The 13,044-nt window shown below is 34.9% G+C and overlaps 1 protein-coding gene across 7 annotated transcripts in view; it reads right to left on the bottom strand.

Moving 5' to 3' along the window:
- DMD (dystrophin) overlaps positions 1-13,044 on the bottom strand; it is a 906,062-nt gene that overhangs the window by 462,027 nt on the left and 430,991 nt on the right. For all 7 annotated transcript variants that reach the window (XR_014492555.1, XM_083362891.1, XM_083362889.1 and 4 more), the window contains 7 exons: positions 8,101-8,246; positions 7,720-7,932; positions 7,218-7,331; positions 6,540-6,695; positions 5,320-5,490; positions 2,406-2,588; positions 1,355-1,489 (listed from right to left, as the gene is read on the bottom strand). Coding sequence is in view for 6 of the 7 variants with exons in the window: in XM_083362891.1 (XP_083219017.1) it covers positions 1,355-1,489; positions 2,406-2,588; positions 5,320-5,490; positions 6,540-6,695; positions 7,218-7,331; positions 7,720-7,932; positions 8,101-8,246 (1,118 nt within the window). In the remaining variant the exon portion in view is untranslated. The remainder of the gene's footprint in view (positions 1-1,354; positions 1,490-2,405; positions 2,589-5,319; positions 5,491-6,539; positions 6,696-7,217; positions 7,332-7,719; positions 7,933-8,100; positions 8,247-13,044) is intronic.

Raw genomic sequence — 13,044 nt, 5'->3', positions numbered from 1 at the left:
TCAGTAGATAATATGGCTTTGTATATTAGTCAAATAAAAATCATTGTGTATACATTCATATTTAACTGTCAAATCAATCAATCCATCCATCCAAAGGGATCGGTTCAATTTACTATAATACATCATTTCAGCAATTCAGTTAGATTAGAGTTAATTCAATCACCTTAAAATTGCAGAGTACTAGAAGGTAACTATTTTGAAATCACCCCATTGATCTCTCTCTTTAGCCATTTTTTTTAAAAAAATAGTTGTTTATTTTATTCATATAAAATAACCTGTTGTTATATGGACCTAAATGTAAGATATACCGTAGATTGTTAAATGGATAATACTACAGAATCAGCTTGTAAACAATAACTTTGTTGAGCATTTCAAATATTTATCTTTCCAATTACATTGTATTTTTGGTCCATGTGAAGCCAGATTTTCAATTCCTACTTTTGTTTCCAATTTCCATTGATGGTAATGATGATGACACTACAAAATTCAGAAATAAATGAGGTTTTCCACATCTTTAATAGGGGCATGACAAGTGAAATAACACTTTGTTCTTCATTTTACCAATAAAAATATTTAATTTTGTGGTTGATAACCTATTATATAAAGGTTGCTTAGCATGAAGCAGGAAGGTTGGATAAGCCATGTGGTGGGATTCAAATATGTGAACAACTGGTTCTCTGTGTGGATGCCACTTCCAGAAGTCCTGGGCATGGGCAACAAAAAATTAGCTACCGGTTCTGCCGAAGTGGTGCAAACTGGCCGAACCCCACCACTGGATACGCCGATATCTTTTTTTTTTATTAGCATCTCTCTGGTTGTATGAATTAGATGGTACTATGACATTACAGTATTATTATATTAGTATTTATGGTTTGTCATGCAATCAGTCAGGTGTATAAACTGGATTTGGCATTTTTGTCTACCTATTGAGTCCTTTCCAAGGACCTGGAATAAGCAGATGTGGATGTATGATGGTGTTACAGCTATCATAGCATCATGTAAGCTGTTATGAGAAAAAAAAAAGCCTTTTGCAATTGATTGATGGTGAATCTGTCAGTGCCAATGGTGTTCAAGTAGTGCTCCAGTTGTTTTGTGATTGAACCCAAGGTGCATATTACTATCGGTAATATCTTTGATTTCTTTTGCCACAGTCATTCTATTTCTATGTGCAGATCTTTATATTATTATCTTCTCCAGTTCTTTCTCTTTTCTTCCATTATAATTATTATTTTGTTTTTGATGTGCATTAGTTTTGATATTTTGTTCTTCATCCAGTGTTGCAACTGTCATATAGGCAGCCATATAAATCAATATAAGAAAATCAATAAAAATGCATGGATAATATTTTACTTACATTTAGTGCTACTGATACCTCTTCTGTACCTTCTTGAATGTTCTCTGTTGCCTTGATTTTGGATTCCAGTTCATTCAACCATTTGTTTTCAATATCCAAATACAACAGAAGCTCATGCCAACATGCCCATACCTCCTGTTAAATTAGTTTACAAAAAATAAACCATTAAAAACAGTTTTTAAAACTAAAAGATATTTTAGTTTTCCAAACAATGAAAAATCATGAATGTAACATTTGCACTAGTTTACCTTAGACAAATAATGTTGCAAAATCTCTTCTACAACAAAAAAGGAATCAACATTGACTGCCAATTAACAAATTCTCATAATTATGTATTTGCATGAGTTTTAAAAAGAAGTAATAGTTCTTTTACATCTCACCCATTATTTTCTATAGAGGTTGTTGGCAGTTTTGCTTATAGGCAATCCTTGCTTAATTACTCTAATTGGAACCAGCAACCCTACCACTAAGTGAAGTGGTCATTGTGGAAGTCACATGACTACAATTGTACTTTCTGGCTGGAAAGAGACAAAACCTTCAGTTTTTGTGTGCCTCCTAACTAATCTTCTGCCCATTGGAATCCTCGAGTGCCTGATTATTCTCTTGTACACAATGAAAAAAGTGCAACTGGCCAGAAAGCTGGGGCTGTGAGTCATGAGCATGCTATGCAAACAACTTATAATGCTCTCTTGAATGCTCCTCCTCTCCAAATTCTCCTATGCAAATTATGCAGACAATCTCTCCTTTGCATGACTCTATCCTACTGGTATTATAACAGTCATAGCATCTCTATGACTATGATTCGGACACTCGGTAACCACTGGACATTTATGACAAAGGCAAGGACTAAATATGAACCAGACTTAATCGATCACCATCTTACTTCATATGTATGCATACACCTCTTTGCAGTTTAAATAATTTCCAAAAAAGGAGCTCAGGTCAAACTCTGAAGGTTTTATTAGTTCCATATTAATATTCTCAAACTAACAAGGAGTAGGAGTAAGAAAAAGCCTAGAAACATTCTTATTTCAGTTTAGAAAGAACCAACCTCCAGTGTTTTGCATTTCCCATTTAGCCTGCTGCACAGTCGCTGATAGTTTTTAGTTAAAACGTCAAGTTCTTTTTTCAAAGCCTCATGAGCTGCAGGTGGAGCCCTTGCTATAAAATTGTTCACAGAGTCTGTGAGAAGCTTTACTTTCACCTCTTTCTGTTGGGCCTCTTCTTTTGCTCTCTGCAAATACAGAAATGTAGAGGAAATATGCTAATAAAATATTATATAAATAAAAAGGAAACGGCCAAGATTTAAAAGAAATGCAGCCTACTCTCCTGATTTGCATGACATCAGTTGTGTTAAGAACATGTATGATAAAGTAGAAACTTTCATTTAATCAATAGCAAAAACATGAAAATCAATAAAGCATGAAGGATTTTTTTGCATAAATTTCTTTTTTCTACTAATGTGGGTCTTCAAACCTTCCTGCCTTAGACTTAGGAAGTTCCAGCTGATATGCTACTTTGTTGCTATTTGGGAGATATGAGCACAGCTACACAACACAGAATTGTGTTGGCAATCATTGGTTGAAAATGATGACTTTGTTCAATACTACTGCTAATAGAAATAATATGGTTAAAGAAAGCAAAGATAGTATCAATAGTAATAGGCACCTTGGATGCAATTCCAAAACATACAGAGCATTACTTGAACATTATCAGTATTGACAAAATCACCTTCAGTCAATTGCAAAAGGCAGTTTTGCATGGCATAGCTTACACCCTGCAATGATATCTTTAAAGCTACCAAACAGCAAAATCTGCCTATCCCAGGACCTTGGATACAGTAGGTGGACCAAAATGCCAAATCCAGTCTAAATATCTGGCTGACTATGCAGCCAACCTTATACAGTTTAATATAATCCAATATAATTCCAGATACGAGGCTTTTCAAAACTATTTAAATATAAAATCACATAAAACTATTTTAAGTTGTTATTTTTTATCCCCAGACAGCTCAATGGGCTTATAAAACAGAAAAATATTGATCTATCTTTTAGAATTACCTAAGCTATATGAAATAGAATGTCTGAATTTGACAAGTTCCTCTTTAATTTCTTGGCAATCAGACATACTAGATGAATGAGATTGCCTAAATCTGCTGTACTAATTTTTAATTTTACATATGTCACAGCCTTCTGTAAATGCATAATATAAAAATGCTTCTCAAATATAACAAAGAAGACTACTATTTAAAAGAAATAAGGATTTCTTTCTTTTTAGTCTATGTAACTTTTCATTTTAAGAACTATTAATTTTCACTTTTTCAAACACCTTATCAAACAAGTGCTAAATATTAAAAACAGGTTTAGTATTTCTTTAAGAAGAAGCAGTAGGTTATATAAGCTTATTAGAGCTTATATAAAGATAGCGGAGATAATGTTCAATAATGGGCCACCATGGAAAATCTTTTCCTCCAATAAATCATCCTGGTCAACTGTCAAGAGGGCATCTTTCTACAAGAGTCGTATCAATATCTTCACATTGTAGTTTCTTATACACTTCTGCAAAATACATTATTTTGTACCTTAGTAGAATCGAAACCTAGCATTACCTAAATAGGAACATTCTTTTCCTTATAAATACATACATGGTTTTTGAAATCCCAACTTCAGCCCATACCACTGCAAAAATTCTGCTGAGAGAGTCCACATGAACATATAGATTGAACAAAGTAAAATTTGTTTTCATTTCTAGTAGTAATCATAATTAGATATTTTAGGACTGATGAATTGCCCTACATCTGCAGAGCAACAAACACTATTTTGAATAGCCACAAATTTCAGCCATTGAAGAATCTCTTGGATTCCGTGAGGATCTATTCTAAGACAAGGCTTTTCAACCAGTGGTATGGGTACCACCTGTGGTACATTGGCACCTGGCAGGTGGTACGTGACCATCCTAGAAAAGTGGTAGTGGGGGAGGGGAATGAGCTGAACCAGTGGCAGCACCGCACAAGCCTGAACGAGAGATGGCTGGAGCTGCAGGGCTGTCAGGGCTCAGCAAAAGCACCAGAATCAATGCTTCTTTGGGGCTGTCAGGGCTCAGCAGAAGTGCCAGGATGAGTGCCAGGCTCCAGCTGGAGCTCAGCGCTGATCCTGGCACTTCTGAGCTCAGAAGGAGTGCTAATCAGCTAGAATGTTGTAGCATCTCCAGGGTCTTGTGATTTACATTCAGATGCTTGGCAACTGATTCATATTTATGATGGTCAGAGTGTCCCAGGGTCATGTAAAGTGACCAAAACCTGCTGCAACCACCCAGCAGATGGGGGGGAATAAAAACCAAAGACCCCCACCCCACCCCCGCTGCCAATTCTCAACAGAAATGCTGACAACAATGAAAACCTCGGACAGGAGGAAGAGTGCCGCCGGGCCGGTAGGCAGGTGTCTTGCTCAGCTGTGGCTTGGGGGCCACTTTTTTCAGTGCCATTGTAACTTCGAACAGTCACTAAGCAAATTGTTGTAAGTCGAGGACTACCTGTACTTCATCACTTTTTTCGTTTGTTTTTTTTTGGGTCATCAAGTTTTTGACACCTTGCTAGGCAACTGGTGGTACTCAGATGTTGCCATATCCTAAAAGTGGTACAATGGGTGAAAACGTTGAAAAGCCCTGTTCTAAGAGATCTTCAAACACTTATAGATACATTGTTTGATATGAACTTGCTCCAGATATTTATGACAAAATGCGAACCTGGCTGCACTTTGGGAAAAACTGAAGAAAATAGCAGTCTGGGAATTCTTATACGATAAGAAGAAAGAATGGAAGGGAGGGGAATTTTGTTTGCATTTAATAGGAAAAGCACTTGCAAATAAAATTAATTTTTTAAAAAAATTACAAATAATGTATAATGTATAATGGTAACTTAAAAGTAGAATTGGAGACAAATCAAACAATTCAGTTTGACATACTACCTTTAGTTCTTCAACAGCTTTCTGCAGTTCATCTGGTGTTTTGTATTCAAAATCCCTCTGCAGATATTCATCTTCTGCTTGTGTAATCCACTCATGCATTTCTGACAAATCCTTTCGTAGACTTACAGTCTTATCCAAACTATTCTTCAATGCTGCTTTCTTAGCATAGGCCTTACATTAATAATAATAATAATAAAGAGTTATTTTTCCTCTCAAAAAAGAGATAAAACTCTACTTTGGAACCCAAAGAGTAAGAGTCTCACAGTTAAAATAAAATTAAAAATCCTGGAATGTTTGGAACATATTTATATTTCAAATATTGCCATACGTATGCATAAGCACTGACAAGTTTCTGGAAGAAAAATGCATACAATAGTAACAAGTTACTTTATTACACAAAAGAAAATAGAAACTCTTTTTCTACTAGTCTACCTCTACTGTCTACTTAGTAGTGAAAGGAATGGAAAATTCAAGAATCCATGTTCTGCATTCATTTCCAATTTTGTTTGAGGATATCATTTCTATGTATTTAGAAATGATGCCACAAAAATGACAGGTGAATACAGTCACATTTTGGGAGAAGTATGAATTGTTTACTTTCATAAAGTACAACATATAGTACACATTATTTCTCCAGTTTGTAATTCCTAATTAAACAATATTAAAATATCCCAAAGTTTACTATCAAATTTTATGCTGTAGCATTCCGTTTTCCAGATTAATCTTGTTCTCATTTACTGTTACTGTCCTGAAAAAAGTAAAGCTTTTCTCAGAGATATGCTTTTAACATACATAAAAAACTAATATGCTATAATTTGGAGCTCTGTTATTTAAACCAAATTTTTAGTTTTGGATGTATAACTGAATTGTAATGGCACATAAATCATTTTTCTATGCTTATTACATTAACATATTTTGAGCTGTGAAAGCCAAAGAAGATACAAAATTTAATTATATCTTGTTATATATTATTATTATTTAAAATGTTTTGTGTATATCAGTATTCTCCATCCTCTGGACTTTCAAATGTGTGGCACTCTGGAAAAATTATTTAATTATTTGCTTATCACATTTATCAATTTAGCATGTATTTATGCAGAATAGAGTTATTAAAGATTTATTATTCTGAATGATATATTCTGACTCTACTTTTCATATTTGTGTACCAAGTAGAGAAAATTATATTAAATTAATGCTACATGTCCTAACAGATAGGATACCTGTTGGCAAATATTATCCCACTGAGTATTCAGTTCTTTAAGATCATTCTGTAATTTCAAAGAAAATTCTGGCTCTGCTTCCTTCTTCATTTTTTGTCCAATCTCATTAACACTATTTAAATTGGGCTGGATTGTCTGGATGTCATTCACCAAAGCCTGATAACAAGGAAAATATATCAGTGTATATCTCTAGGATGTCATGATATGTGACATGAATCAATAAATAAAACATAAAATGTTATGCCATATTGAATAATTATATAAACAGAAATGTAGTATATAAATTTAATGAGGAGGTTGAAAATGGATATATCAATACATATTTATTCTGAATTGTCCACACAAACTGGCAATTTTAAGTACAATTTCACTACAATTCCACTCCATAGAAATACTCAATTTTATGGTTTGTAAATGCAATTTTAACTATATTCCTTGAAAAAGAAAATGAAATGAAAAAAATACTGGCTAAGACCATTTAAAATAATGATAAAAATGAAAAAAAAATGTCTACAACAATACAATAGAAGCCATAGCTGCACAGATACTTCACACACTTTTCTTAAATAGAAATATAAACCCACATATACAAAATGAAAATAACTGTATTTGTACAACAGTCATGCATATGACATTTACATTTATATCCATGAAATAGAGCATAGGATGATAACTTACTGTACACTGTTCTAACTGTTTCTCTAGCGATTCTGAATCTCCAAGGACTGGCCAGTCTTCATTTAGAAAAATATCCACTTCCGCCATCCATTTTTTCAAGGTTTTTGTGTCATTCTGATTTTGAAAAGAGAGTATTACACTGCATGAAAGTATGTCACTGTGACTAAATCAGGGGGAAATCTCATCAATCTATCAAGACAAAATCTTTAAAACTAAGAAATATATAAATAAATATATTCATCATGTTTACAAGTGCCCTTGTATCAAGAAATAATTTCCTCTAGTTTTTAAAATAAACTTCAGTGTGTCTATGCAAATAAAAAACACCCACTTGTAATATATTGTAGCATAGCAGCATTCAATAGCATTTTTAATAAACTTGCTTGTTTGCCATTCTACAAATTAAGCAAATAAAAACAAGAAAGCATTCATCGTGCCCCAGACTGAAGTCTCATGTCAATATTATCTATAATTTAGTCCACAAAAAACAATTTCAACCAACCTGGAATTGCTTCAACTTTGTTATCTGTTCCTCAAGTTTGTGACAATTTTCCACCAGCTGAGTCGATAACTTCTTCCAACGACTAAGGATTACCTCAATTTCTGACCGGTACTTCTGACTGACCCCTGCAGGAACTCTCCTAGACATCTCTTCCACAGTTGTGCTTAAATAATTGATTCCATTTTGCTGTTCTTGCAGAGAACTTTGTAAGGCCTGTGATATGTGAAATTATCAGTTTCTAGCTTCTGTCAAGTCAGGCTGAGAATGATCTCACAGGATCTAGCACTCAAGAGTGTATGTTTGAAATAACATTTATAAATAACTCACTGCTTTTACATTAACTCTCAGTGTTGATATGCAAGACAGTATTTCTCTGTTTACCTTTAGCTCCTTGAGCCTTTTCTCCATGGTTTCTAAATCTGTGACAGGAACTTGTGGAATGGAGAGCTTTGTTTCGGATTGTTGTATCCACAAGAGAATTGTGTTCATAATTTCTTTATACCGTACAGGTGGCAAAATATCAAAAGCTGCACAAGAGGTGAGAAAAGCAAAGAGAAAAGCTTTCTTTAATTCAGCAATTCTGTTTTACTGTGAATAAAAACAAATTAACACTCCTCTTTTAAGATATGTATATGAACTATAGCTCTCTAATAATCTCCTCCAAAAAGAGAAGGAAAGCAGTTAATTTTTAGCCAATTCCACTCAGCAGAGTAAATTAAGCCTAAGGTAATTCAGGCCCAATCTGTCTCCTTTTTCTCCTTATTATGCACTTTTCCAATTATACATTTGCAGTTTATTTAATGTGCTGGTTCTTACCTACAAAGACTGAGAGTTGGTTACCTAAGTGTCATTATCTTACTGCTGATAACATTATGCTTGTTATTAAATTTCAGTCTTTCTGACATTTAATTTCAAGAGGAAAGAAGAAATAATCTCCCACCCAGTTTCTGCTAGCTTGAGGAATACCTCTAGAGAGAGCCTGCTTTGCCCAAGCTCTAGATAGTTATAAATATTAGAAAAACTTTAGCACTGGGATAGACATTGGTTTCATGCAAGACATTTCTTACATTTTCCATCTATTTTATTACAATTTTTCTAATTTAAGTTGTTTCCGTCCTGCTTCATTTTTTTCCTCTATAGTTTAACTTTCATGTTAATTTTTGGGTTTATTTATTTGTGAAAATAAAATGTGATTAAATCTACTACATAGATTAAACAAGGATTACTGTAGTTGAAGTTCTTAATATTTCTTTATTTCCCTGACAGATGAAACTTCAAAGTTTAATTCCTTAAAATAGTCCTCCATGCATAAGAATTGCATTGATATAAATGGATGGCTAGATATGGCTTTTCTCTACCATCAGTTTTACATCTGATACAAACAGACGCTTTATCATGTCATTACTAGCACATTTATTGCAATAATTTGTTAGGATAAACAACTGAAAGCTTATGGAATTTTTATGAAATACTGTTCTTGCTGAGACAGAAAAGGCAAATATTAAAGTTCTGACTCAATGGAATTTTAACATCTATATAACTTTGATTATTTAATGGAAAATATGCTCCAAGTTCTTAATCTGAGGATCATGGACCCTTTGGAGTTCAATCAATAGAATTCAGTGGGTCTGTGAACTTGGTGGAGGAACTTTTTTTCCACTAATCTCTAATTGAAATGTAGCTTTTCATTCACTTAACACTGATATTGAACATGGGATAAGTAATTAACTTTAATATATCTCACTATCTAAAATTATAGGGATTAATAAAGAAGCACATATATTACTCTATTTAAGTACATATTTAATATTTTTATACTTCTATTTCAGCATAATTGGATTTTTTGTAATAAAAATCACTATATATGCAGTTTATCTTATATATATAAATGCATTTTTTAAAAAAAATGAAAAAAGATTAAGAATGCATAGGCTATGTGGAACCCTATTTTTCATTATTCTTAATGGAAAATAGTGCTATAATGGATTATTATATTTTTAAAAATAAGGGACACAGAATTCTCTTAGTAATAAGTAACCTTATCTTCTAAAAACAAAAATACTGTTTCCTTCTGGCATATAGGCATTCTTAGAGTAAGCCAATTTAGGAAATATGTTTCTAGCAGCAATTTGAAAATATGTATTGATTGAAAATTTCAAAATGCCCAATAGTTAAAGATCCTTTGATAGCTTAAGACAGAAGTCTTCAAACCTGGCCCTTTTATGACTTGTGGACTTCAACTCCCAGAATTCCTCAGCCAGATAACTTTAATAAAATGTTATATAGTAAAATCAAATTTAAATCTACAATAAAAACACCATACAAACTAGGCAGCAAGAAGGGGGTCATACAAAATATAAATTCAATTAAAATACAAGTCAAATATATATTTGCCTTTTCTACAGTAATTCTAATGTGAGCATCAAGTTAAGCATGTCTGGGGAAGGAATTCCATAAATGAGGTGTCAACACTCTACTGTAGAATTCATGCCCTTCTCTGGTGGAAGGGCTTAGAGAAGACCCTTGTTACAAGAAAGGGGCATAGGAGTATATGAAACAAGGCATCATGTCAAATAACTTGGTTCTAAGATATTTAGGAATTTAAAGGTTAAAAAAAATCAGCACTTTGAACTGGGTTAGAATGGACTGGCAGTATAAATGGTGAAATACTGACATAATATGTTCATATTTGCCATTCCAGAGAACAGTCAAACCATTCTAATTTGAATTAATTGAGGTTCCAAACCAATTTCAGTCCCATATAGAACACACTGCAGTAACATTCCCAACTGGGAAACTGCCACAGTATGAATAATTGCTGTGAGGCTGTTTCTGTCCAGGTAAATCACAGTTGGTAAATCAATTGAAATTTCTAAAAAGTACTCCATCCTCCTGAAACCACCTGAGACAAAGGATAGATCTAGAAACACCCCCAAACTGTGAACCTTATCTTTTAAGGCAAGGGAAGGCACTTTCAGAGCAGGCAGGCCATCACTCTGTTGCACAGATGCACCACCCACAGATTGTATATCTGTCTTGTTTGGACTGAGTCTTAGATTATTGGCCCTTATCCAGTGCATTACTCTGCCAAGCCTGGTTCAAAACTCCAAATACATATTGGATGAAAAGTAGTTAGGCATCATTCACATATTGATGACAATTCCACCCAGATCTACCTAGATATTCTCTCCCAGAAGTTTCATATCGATATTAAAAAGCATATGAATGATGCCTAACTACTTTTCATCCAATATGTATTTGGAGTTTTGAACCAGGCTTGGCAGAGTAATGCACTGGATAAGGGCCAATAATCTAAGACTCAGTCCAAACAAGACAGATATACAATCTGTGGGTGGTGCATCTGTGCAACAGAGTGATGGCCTGCCTGCTCTGAAAGTGCCTTCCCTTGCCTTAAAAGATAAGGTTCACAGTTTGGGGGTGTTTCTAGATCTATCCTTTGTCTCAGGTGGTTTCAGGAGGATGGAGTACTTTTTAGAAATTTCAATTGATTTACCAACTGTGATTTACCTGGACAGAAACAGCCTCACAGCAATTATTCATACTGTGGCAGTTTCCCAGTTGGGAATGTTACTGCAGTGTGTTCTATATGGGACTGAAATTGGTTTGGAACCTCAATTAATTCAAATTAGAATGGTTTGACTGTTCTCTGGAACTGCAACGCTCTTTACATGGGGCTGCCCTTGAGAATCACTCAGAAGCTTCAGCTGATACAGAGTGCAGCTGCACGGACGCTTTTGGGGGCTCCCCGATACTCCCATATTACACCTCTGCTTCGTGAGCTGCACTGGCTTCCAGTTGCCTTCCGGGTGAAATTCAAGGTGCTAGTGATGACATACAAAGCCCTACATGGCATGGGTCCGGAATACCTACGGGAGCACCTACTGCCAGCGTCAACACCCCTCCGTCCTGTGCGCTCCCACAGAGAGGGCCTCCTCAGGGTGCCACTGGTCAGAGAATGCCGGCTGGTGACCCCCAGGGGGAGAGCATTCTTGGTGGGTGCGCCAATCCTCTGGAACCGCTTACCAGGCGAAATCCGGATGGCCCCCAACCTTCGCACCTTTCGGCGAGATTTAAAAACCTATCTATTCCAGCAAGCCGGCCTGGCCTGATAGATTTGGGTTTTATTTGTAGATCTGGGGTTTTATTTGTTTTATTGTTGGTTTATTGTATACTTACTTTGCTCTGTACACCGCCCTGAGTCCTCCGGGAGAAGGGCGGTATATAAAACGAATAAATAAATAAATAAATAAATAAATAAATAAGGATTCCAGTCTAATCAATTGCCAATCCAGCAATCTCAGGAAACGGCTTTCCAAGGAGAAGTGAAACCATCATAGTACAGTGCTCTGACAGACTCTTCAAGAAACTATCATAGTTGATGATACTGAAATCCACAAAGAGGTACAGGGAGATGAATAGGGTAACACTGTTCCCCCACCTCAGCATGGTTCTTTCCAGGTCTTAAACAAGACTGATATGGATGTAGAAAATCTGTTTTGTCCGAGAGAGCCTGGAGTTGATCAGCTAGCACCCAGTCAAGCACCAGGTCTAGAAATGTGTACAATATTGTACACAAGCCTATCATTGTTTTATCACCTGGGTTCAGGTCTTGTTCTTCAGGAGTAGCCTGATCATTGTGTCCTTTAAACAGACCAAAATTTTCTCTGTCTCATTTAGGCATTCACCACCTTCTGGACCCAGTCCCTTCAACAGTACTAACCTATTAACTTTATGATCAGCTTCCTACATTATATTAGATGTTAAATTGCTAATATTAGATGTCCCTGCTTTGAAGTTAATTGTATAGTTGCAATAGGGAAGTACCTAAATGGATCATCTCTAAAATCAGATAGTAACAGTACTAACAGTTTACATATATGGATTGGACAATAAGAAGTGTAATGACCAGGATCATTCTATAAATTATTTAATTTACAACGAAGTGATATAACTAATTTTGCCAAGTGCCATATAATTAGCTTACTGAGCATGGTTAATAGATTGTATGTGAGGTATATTTATTTTTAAGTAGTGACTAGAAGATAAAATTACCTTGCATTTGGGACAGATTAACTACATTCTAGTGGTTAATATTATATTGGTAGAAAAACATGACAGAATTTCTCCTCTATGTTGTGACGTATGTATTTGCTAAATTAAAATCAGAATTTGTACAATTCCCACAAGAAAGTTATGTGTCAAGTACAAGCAATCTCTATTGAAGAGCAATGGTTGCTACTGACATGGTAGTTATATGACAATATAACCATGCAGATTAGATGTCAGAATCAAGGCTGCCTCTCT

Source organism: Vipera ursinii (genome assembly GCF_947247035.1).
Source record: "Vipera ursinii genome assembly, chromosome: 4".
Classification (NCBI taxonomy): domain Eukaryota; kingdom Metazoa; phylum Chordata; class Lepidosauria; order Squamata; family Viperidae; genus Vipera; species Vipera ursinii.
This window is presented reverse-complemented; position numbering and strand designations above follow the sequence as displayed.